General features: G+C 38.0%; 1 protein-coding gene across 4 annotated transcripts in view; it reads right to left on the reverse strand.

Moving 5' to 3' along the window:
- Positions 1-3,919, reverse strand: part of LOC113054780 (BRCA2-interacting transcriptional repressor EMSY-like) — a 14,665-nt gene extending 10,746 nt beyond the window's left edge. For all 4 annotated transcript variants that reach the window (XM_026220580.1, XM_026220583.1, XM_026220581.1 and 1 more), the window contains exons 1-6: positions 3,782-3,919; positions 2,994-3,049; positions 2,350-2,455; positions 2,175-2,274; positions 527-601; positions 272-447 (exon numbers count right to left, since the gene is read on the reverse strand). In XM_026220580.1, the coding sequence (XP_026076365.1) occupies positions 272-447; positions 527-601; positions 2,175-2,274; positions 2,350-2,452 (454 nt within the window). In that variant the 5' untranslated portion in view covers positions 2,453-2,455; positions 2,994-3,049; positions 3,782-3,919. The remainder of the gene's footprint in view (positions 1-271; positions 448-526; positions 602-2,174; positions 2,275-2,349; positions 2,456-2,993; positions 3,050-3,781) is intronic.
- Positions 3,920-10,000: the final 6,081 nt, after the last annotated feature.

Consider the following 10,000-nt stretch of genomic DNA (forward strand, 5'->3'; position numbering starts at 1 on the left):
ATGTATGTATGGATATAATCAGTCTGCAAACAGCAGTAGTTATGGATGCCTAATATAAAGTGCAACCAAGTAAAATATAAACAGAAAAATACTGAGTTTACTGGAATACTAAAATTGGAAAATATTATAAATGAAAGCTAAACAGAAACATTTAATAATATTAATTATAAAAACTGACAAAGCACATTACAAAATGACCAAAACGTAAGATTAAAATGAACACGAAAGCTAATTTAGGATGTGAATGAATGCTGTACTGAAGGGCCTTCACCTTCCTTGTTGGCGGTGTCTGCGGGCAGCAGCAGCGAGGCGTTCTGGTGCGCGGTCACACTGGCCACTGCGTTGGCCATCACAGTGAAGGCCGTCTGAGGAACCAGTCTGGGCATGAGAGGAACCAGCCGCCGGCCCTCGATGGACCACTCGGACGAGCTGTTGGGCCCCGACATGCTGCAAACACAGCACAGTTATTCCAGCGGCAGCTCAGCACGGCTTCACTACAGCACCAGCACAGGTTCAGCTGACTCACTGATACGCGATGGTGGTCAGGCGCTCGTCGTTCACCGCTCTGCGCACCTCGGCTCGATGACGCTCCGTCGAGATACTGACAGAACACACACACATTCACTGTCAAACACACACTTCATCATTCAACATCAGGGAAAATCTATTCAAATATGGGACGATAGGCGATTCAGTTAGTGGCAGGAGTTTATATGAATGTGTGTCTGAGGGGAACTTACTGTCTTTAGAAAAGTTTAGAAGGTAATTTTTCTTTTCATCTTGCCTCTGTATAATGCATATTAATGTTCATAAGTGCAGCGCTGCTTTGTTTACAGCAGTAACCAAGGAAATGCTTTAAGCTCCTCCTGCTGCAGTGTTCTAAGTGCTTTGTTTACAGCGGTAACCAAGGAAACGCTTTAAGCTCCTCCTGCAGCAGAGTTCTAAGTGCTTTGTTTACAGCGGTAACCAAGGAAACGCTTTAAGCTCCTCCTGCAGCAGAGTTCTAAGTGCTTTGTTTACAGCGGTAACCAAGGAAACGCTTTAAGCTCCTCCTGCAGCAGAGTTCATAAGTGCTTTGTTTACAGCGGTAACCAAGGAAACGCTTTAAGCTCCTCCTGCAGCAGAGTTCTAAGTGCTTTGTTTACAGCGGTAACCAAGGAAACGCTTTAAGCTCCTCCTGCAGCAGAGTTCATAAGTGCTTTGTTTACAGCGGTAACCAAGGAAACGCTTTAAGCTCCTCCTGCAGCAGAGTTCTAAGTGCTTTGTTTACAGCGGTAACCAAGGAAACGCTTTAAGCTCCTCCTGCAGCAGAGTTCTAAGTGCATTGTTTACAGCGGTAACCAGGGAAACGCTTTAGGCTCCACCCGCTTTGTTTGGATCATGATTTAAATGCTGTGGTTGACTCATTTTAAATGGAAAGAGCACAGACAAAATCTTATTTTTATTTATATGAAGATATTTATTTTATTTGCGTTATTTATTTGATTTGGGTATTGTTTTGACATTTCCATTTAATTTTGTTGTTTACATTATATTTAAATTTTGTTATTTAGATCCAAAGTGACTTACAAATAAGGACAATAGAAGCAATCAAAACCAACGAAAGACCAATAATATGCAAGTGGTATATTAGTATATTATTATAGTGTTATATTTCAATTTCACAAAGAAATGTGTGTTACTTTCAATAAAAGTGTGGTTATTTTATAGTGAAACTAATAATCCACAAAGAACGAACAGAGGGCAGGACTGCTGCTTGCTGATTGGATGTTGAAATGTGGGTGTGGCTCTCAACGGAGGAGGTGGATCTGATTGCAGTGGATCATAATAAGGGGCGGGGTTTAATCTGACACAAAGATTGAAGAAGACCAGTAGGGGTGCTCCGATCACGATCGGCCGATCGTTAATGCGCATCTCGTCAGTAAAGCCGGTTTCCTAATCAGCGGTTAATTCCATCAGGTGCGTGATTTCACATAGAGCAGCTGTTACTACACAGAGCCGTTGTTAATAGAGAAGATGCGCCAAAAAAAGCTGAAAATGAAGTGGATTTGCGCATCTTCCGGCCGATCTTGATCGGAGCACCCCTAAAGACCAGTGTATGTCTTATCACAGGAAATTCCAGTTACCTACATATTTTCATTAAACTTCACAAGCCCAAACATTTAATGCATCACCTCAGCACTCGAGTGAGTTCTCCCAGCAGCTCCTTCTTGTCTTTGGTGAGATCTCCTTGAGCACGCAGAGCAGTGATCACACCGGCGTACGCTTCCAGCTCTGAACACACAAACACACATCAGCACACACACACACACACACACAACAGCACAGTGATGCTTCAGTGAGTCTCACCCAGTTTGCGCAGGATTCGTTTGCATTCATCTCTGCTGAGGTCGAGCAGCGTGGGCCAAACCACCGGCATACTGCCCGCAAACGGCTTCTCCTGTTGAATCATCAACTACACACACACACACACACACACACACACACAGACACAGAGCATTCATCATCATCATATGATATAGCACATTAAAGTAGCTGGTTACCCAAACATGAACTCCAAGATGTTGAAGAGTTTGTTTCTTATTCAGATTTGGTTTAAAGTTTAGATTTGTTTAAACGCTGCTTGATCTGTGCAGATTTCTCTCCTGATTCAGACCAGAACACTTTTTCACTGGAGGAAGTGTTATTATGGATTATAGACTCTATGTGTTTGAGTTAAAATCATCTTAATGCTGGATGTGTTTCAGGTTTTGTCTTCTCCAGATGTTCACTGATGGACTGGAGTGCTGTGGATTATTGGGATGTTTTTATCAGACTCTCATTCTGACGGCACCCATTCACTGCAGAGCATCCATTGATGAGACACTGATGCAGTGCTACATTCTCCAAACTTCATGAAGAAACAAACTCATCCTTATCTCCGGCGAACTGAGGATGAACATATTCCAGCAGATGTTCATGTTTGTCTGAACTCTTCTTGTAAACACACTCACCTCCGGCGGACGCTGACTGATGCTGCAAACTCTCTCTGGATCTAAGAGCCAATAAGCTTTGAGAGGAAAACATCATTAAAGATATGAACAACACAAAATAATTATAAATGTTATAATTAGAACACAGACGCTGCCTCAGACCATTTATGAAAACGAATGCTTAAAAACAACATCGATATGACGTCACGCGAGTATATTAACACATACCCGCCCATATTTGAGTCAGTTTGGCAGCTCGCCCCGCCCAGTCGTGCATAAAACATGAGCTCAGTGTTTTTATTAACATGCAGAACCACTTCATTCTAAGTTTAAAGAGCTAAAACGTTTACATTTAGTCATTTAGCAGACGCTTTTATACAATAATAATAATCTAATAATTGATGATGTGTGCGTTTCTTCTGATTTGATGTGAATGAGGGTTGAATATCATCTGATCTGAAATCAGCGTTTCTGTCACATATGTTGTCTAATCAATATAATTCGCGATAAACGCTCAGTATTTCACCAGCCAGCCGAATAACAGACATGTTGCTCAGAAGCAGTCGTGTAATAGACACGAACGCGTGTGAAACAGTGTTTTTGTTGTCAGTCTGAAGAGGGTGACGTTAGCTTTAGCCTTTAGCTTTAGCCTTTAGCCGGTCTGGAGTTTAACTCAAACACACACACGAGCACAGAATCGAATTGAGAGCTGAGTGTGCGTGTGAAATCACCGCTGATCACCGGTACAGACCCCGGTGTGTCATATATATATAAAGTAAAGTCAGATGCGTGTTTATTTCTGTGTTTACCTTCAGTTCTGCACAGTTCTTCAGCTCCGCCATGTTTCTCCGACGCCCGCGCTCACAGCTGCCCGCGGGAAACGCCTGAAACAGTGAAACTAAACCACTCTGCTGATAGTTTCTAACACGTTTAATAGCTTCTAATAGATTCTCTAATTTAAGAAAAGTTGGTCGTCACATAATAAACATCTGAAACACACGTGTGAATGCGATCAGGCACTGTTTCGGGCAGCTCTCAGAAGTCGCCCATTGTTGACATTCTTTTGTTATTGTCCTACGTTTGTGCATTTCTTCATATTAAACTGCGAATATGCATAAACAGAGCTGGGGGCTGTTCCATAAATCAAGATTAGAGTATAAGACAGGCTTATTTCGGTTAGTCAGGCTTATTTTTGGTAGATTCTGTTTCATAAATCAAACTTAAAAAAGTTCAAACTCAGTTACCCCGGGAACTTATGCTGGTAAATTAACCTGGTCCGGTGCAGGCTAACCGTCAGGCTGAGTTCCGAGCACACCATTTATACTCACCTGCTGGTATTTCGATCTCATTTTATTTGACTTAACCACTATTAATAATTTTTTTAAATAAATAAGGAAATGTACTTAAGAAATATTTCATGTAATAGAGCACAATTTATTATAGTGAATAGTTATTTTTTTCGCTCTATAAAGAATATAATATGCTTTAGTTCAGAACGAGTCTTTGGGATAAATTCCACAGCGACCAACGGTCACATACTCCACGCACGCGCACACACAAATAACGCAAATATTACTTGTGTTGAACTACATTTAAAAAATATTTTTGGATGAAAATGTCTTTTTATAAAATAAAAATACGCTGTTTATTTATAAAGATAGCACCTATTAAAAAAAATGTCTTAAGTACTTTCAGAGGTGTTGATGTTAGCTCCAGGCTGCATCAGCTGTTCCCGTCTAACATTAGCTTTACCACAAGTCTTCGGGAATCTGCCTTATAATGTGGTTAAACATAAGATCTAAATTGTTTTGGACGGGTAATCTTTAATCTTCTTAATTATTTGTTCTAGAGCAGTTTTTTGGGCGATGGGTAAGGTAATTCAGTAAATACTACATAAAAACAAAAGTAATTTCTACATTAAATAATTTAGTTAAGGCCAGAATAAAAAGAAAAAAGTTAATTCTATGTCAATTTAAGCTTGTAGAAATTGAAGTTGGAACTCATTAGTATATTTTATTTGGAACAGTTTGGTATTTTTACAAGGATTCTTTAAGTAAATTTCAAAGTTATGATCCCATACACTGAAGAAAAAATTATTCATTGAATTTACTAAAAACATTTATGGTATAAGTGGTTGCAATCAATTTATTGAATCTGCCTGTTAGGGGTGAAAACACAAATAAATGTTGTGGAAAGTGATCAAAAAGGTAATGTTTTTTAAAAATGGTAGTTCTACTTGCATTTTTCTGTAACTGTTGAATTTCCAGCTCCAACTTCCTCATCTTCAATTTTTTATTCTGGATGTCGATATCAATCGCATCCATTTGTTTAAGGAGGTAGCGTTTATACACTCCTTTTATGTTTTCTGGGTTCTGTAGCAACATAGATTTAAGTTATTCATTGAATACTCTTGTCACATTGTTTTCATTTCTTAATACTCACTTCAAGCTGGCATTGATTACATATATACATACCATTAGATTTACTTACCATTCTGAACTATATTTTTATATTTTATTTTCACCTGCTGCCAGGTTCTTTTTCCTTCACTTAAGTTACTGCTGCGTGAAAGTAATTAACGTTACTGATATTCACACACAAACTTTGCAGTGTATTGTGACAAACAGGGGCGGATCTAGAAAAATATTGATGGGGTGGCGAGAAGGGGGCAGGAATTTTTGAGGGGTGGCAACATATGGCAGACGTATTTATACTGAATTTAGTCACAGTTATCACAGATTGATGATAAATATATGTGCACACTACAAAAGGACACAGACTATCATTTACAAACTTAATCTCATGCAATCAGTGTCTTGCATTTGAAACAGTTCATATAAGGAATAAGTGACCATACCCCATCAGCACCACACACTCACTAATGCATCAAAACTCGTGTGATATTCCTTTAAAATAATGTTTTAGTATATCTTTTTTAAAGTAGGCTATATTTTACTGTGAAATTTCTTACATAATTTCTTTGAGTTAGACCAAACTTTTATTTTGGTGAGTTGTAGACATAGTTTCTGTGTTTTTTAATTAACTATTATTATTAGCTAATAGGAAGTATAGCATATCAAGAATGATAATACTTGACATATAGCATACTCTACTGTGCAATAGTACTATATTTCTGTTTTAACTTTAATTTCTTCAAAGTTACACCAAAATTGTAATTTTGACAGGTTGTTATAAAGACATTACCGTTTCTGACGTGCACATGTGTAGCCTACATCATGTGTTAATATAGTGAAGAGCTGAAAACACACGCGTGCTTCAGTGTGTGTGTGTGTGTGTGTGTGTGTGCGTGTGTGTAGAGCACACATTCCCAGAGACGTGTATAACAACACCTTAAGGGTTCCCATAAGCAGGATTTATTGTTGTGCCCCCCTTCCTCAAATATGATGATGGAAAAAAAAAACACTATAGGGGTGAAAAAAGAACTTTAATCAAATAAAAAACTAAATGAAGAAATTGTATTATTTACAAATCACAATTGTAGCTCTCGACATTTTCCTGTGGCTATAACTTTATTATGACTCTAATTTATTTTATATTCTCAAGCATTCAGAAATCATGCAAAAGGAAACTAAGCAGTTTTACTCTGATAAAACCATGGTTTATTTTTGTAAGGGTTGTGATATGCACGTTTTTTGTTGAAGAAATTATAAAGGCTGTGTCCTATATAGCAAAAAGGTGTCCAAAATGAAATATTAAGTGAATATATGAATGAAATGTTAGGTCAGTCTCCTAAACAAGGATTTGATCGTCCTGTAAGTGTAAGAGCAGCAATCACATGACATTTTTAATAACATGTACATAAATAGTTTATTTTGTATTTGCCTACATCATGTATTTTAACAGTGTTATTATTAACCAATCATTATTGCCTCATTATTTTTTTTATATAATGCATTTTAAGTCATTTTAAAGGCTATTGGTGGCTTAGGTCTGTTTTTATAGCAACAACAACAACAAAAATATTACAGTATATTAATACTTTGTAAATTATTATTTGAAGTTACAAAACCATGGTTAATTTGCAGTTACCATGGCTACAAAAACAATGATTTGTGGTGTTATTGTTAAAACCATGGGTCATTGTCGTAAGGGAACCTGAAAAAAAAAAAAAAACTTTCACAGGAATGTGCCTGAAAGTGATAAACGGGCCTCATTTTTGCCTAAATGATTTATACTTTATTTTAATATATATAAAAAATGTATAAGGTGTGCATTGTAGCTGACACCTAAATGAACACATTACAATAGTTTTATGACTGCAAGTCTTTCTCCTCAAATGCTATTGAGCTTTAAATTTGCATTTGAGCCCATGTGAAAGAGTAGAATAATTTACATATGATTTACAGTTTATTTTAATAAATATCAAACATTTAATTCAATTGTGCATTTCACTGCATTATATCTGACACCTACATAAACAATTACAGTTGTTTTTCATGACTGTAAGTCATTCTCCTCAAATGCCACTGACCTTAGAAAAGTGTATACCAATATCGCATGTAACTTTAGAGATGGTCCCTAAATTTGAGACTCGTCCAACGTCAAGCCAACGTTATGTCTGTTTTTTACTTTTACTTTTCTTTTCTCTTCGCTGGATTGGATTCATCCATCAATTATGAACATTCAGCCGCAAACATGAGGTGCGAGCCGTCGCCAGCGCGGATTCGAGAATGGAGGATGTTTTTTTTTTTTTTTGAGCAACTGATGGTGCCCCCTCTGGGAGTTGGTTCCCTAGGCAGATTGAGTCAGTTCGGGAGTTCGGAGCGGGATCGCGAATCATTTGAGTCTGTCTGGGGAACGCAAATCATTTGAATCAGTTCGGGAGTTCGGAGCGGGGTCGCAAATCATTTGAGTCTGTCTGGGGAACGCAAATCATTTGAATCAGTTCGGGAGTTCGGAGCGGGATCGCGAATCATTTGAGTCAGTTTGGGAGTTCGGAGCGGGATCGCGAATCATTTGAGTCAGTTTGGGGATCGCAAATCATTTGAATCAGTTCGGGAGTTCGGAGCGGGATCGCGAATCATTTGAGTCAGTTTGGGGATTGCGAATCATTTGAGTCAGTTTGGGGATCGCAACTCATTTGAATCAGTTCGGGAGTTTGGAGCAGGATCGCGAATCATTTGAGTCAGTCTGGGGATCGCAAATCATTTGAATCAGTTCGGGAGTTCGTAGCGGGATCGCAAATCATTTGAATCAGTTCGGGAGTTCGGAGCGGGATCGCGAATCATTTGAGTCAGTTTGGGAGTTCGGAGCGGGATCGCGAATCATTTGAGTCAGTTTGGGGATCGCAAATCATTTGAATCAGTTCGGGAGTTCGGAGCGGGATCGCGAATCATTTGAGTCAGTTTGGGGATTGCGAATCATTTGAGTCAGTTTGGGGATCGCAACTCATTTGAATCAGTTCGGGAGTTTGGAGCAGGATCGCGAATCATTTGAGTCAGTCTGGGGATCGCAAATCATTTGAATCAGTTCGGGAGTTCGGAGCGGGGTCGCGAATCATTTGAGTCAGTTTGGGGATCGCAAATCATTTGAATCAGTTCGGGAGTTCGTAGCGGGATCGCAAATCATTTGAATCAGTTCGGGAATTCGTAGCGGGATCGCGAATCATTTGAGTCAATTTGGGGATCGCAAATCATTTGAATCAGTTCGGGAGTTCGTAGCGGGATCGCAAATCATTTGAATCAGTTCGGGAATTCGTAGCGGGATCGCGAATCATTTGAGTCAATTTGGGGATCGCAAATCATTTGAATCAGTTCGGGAGTTCGTAGCGGGATCGCGAATCATTTGAGTGAGTTGGGAGTTCGGAGCGGGATCGCGAATCATTTGAGTCAGTTTGGGGATCGCAAATCATTTGAATCAGCTCGGGAGTTCGTAGCGGGATCGCGAATCATGTGAGTCAGTTTGGGGATCGCAAATCATTTGAATCAGTTCGGGAGTTCGTAGCGGGATCGCAAATCATTTTGATTAGTTCGGGAATTCGTAGCGGGATCGCGAATCATTTGAGTCAATTTGGGGATCGCGAATCATTTGAGTCAGTTCGGGAGTTCGGAGCGTGTTCGCGAATCATTTGAGTCAGTTTGAGGATCGCAACTCATTTGAATCAGTTCGGGAGTTCGGAGCGGGATCACGAATCACGAAAGATTCGCGCTTGTAAATTTTCAAATTGGCCATAACCTTTCATTCATTGCTGCCAACTGGGGTGGCAAATCAGGCCTGGCAAGGCTTTATTTTAGGGTTTCTTTTGACCTAACTTGTTTATTACACTGATTTAAATAGAATAATCTTGTACTAAATTGATATAAAACATACAAAGAGTAAGAACATATTCTCTATTAGTTGTAGTTAACAACATGTGGTGCATTAAACATCATATTAATGACGTAATCGCATCCAAAATAAATTTTTTGGTTACATAATATATATGTGTGTACTGTGTATATTTATTATGTATATATAAATGCAAACATATTGAAGAAAACTATGTTGTGTTTTTATATGTTAAATATATTTATGTATAATATAAGAATTTAAATACATAAATGCATATACATGTAAATATAAAAAACAATATATCTGTGTGTATTTATATATACACATAATAAATATACACAGTACACATACTTCTATTAGGTAAACAAATAGTTTATTTTGGATGCGATTAATTGTTTGATATCATTATTTATATGTCATTTTAAAGGTTTGGTAAACTGCCGGTTAATGAGTTTAATGAAAAGCTAATAATCATAAAAATGTAATAATTTAAAAACATTAATCAAAATAAAACACTAGCACAATTACATTTTTATTTGTTTACCAATATAACCAATATCACAAAACTGTAAACATGTAAATGTGATTTAATTATTAAATGATACTAAAACTGAAGTGAATTCATTATTAAAACTAAAATATCTTTCAGTGGTGGATGAAAACAAGTTTCCCTTTTAATTAAGCAGATTTTCCTGCTTGATATTTGTTCTTGTTTTAATCATAAACTTAATCATTTT

The sequence above is a fragment of the Carassius auratus genome, chromosome 35 (genome assembly GCF_003368295.1).
Source record: "Carassius auratus strain Wakin chromosome 35, ASM336829v1, whole genome shotgun sequence".
Lineage (NCBI taxonomy): Eukaryota > Metazoa > Chordata > Actinopteri > Cypriniformes > Cyprinidae > Carassius > Carassius auratus.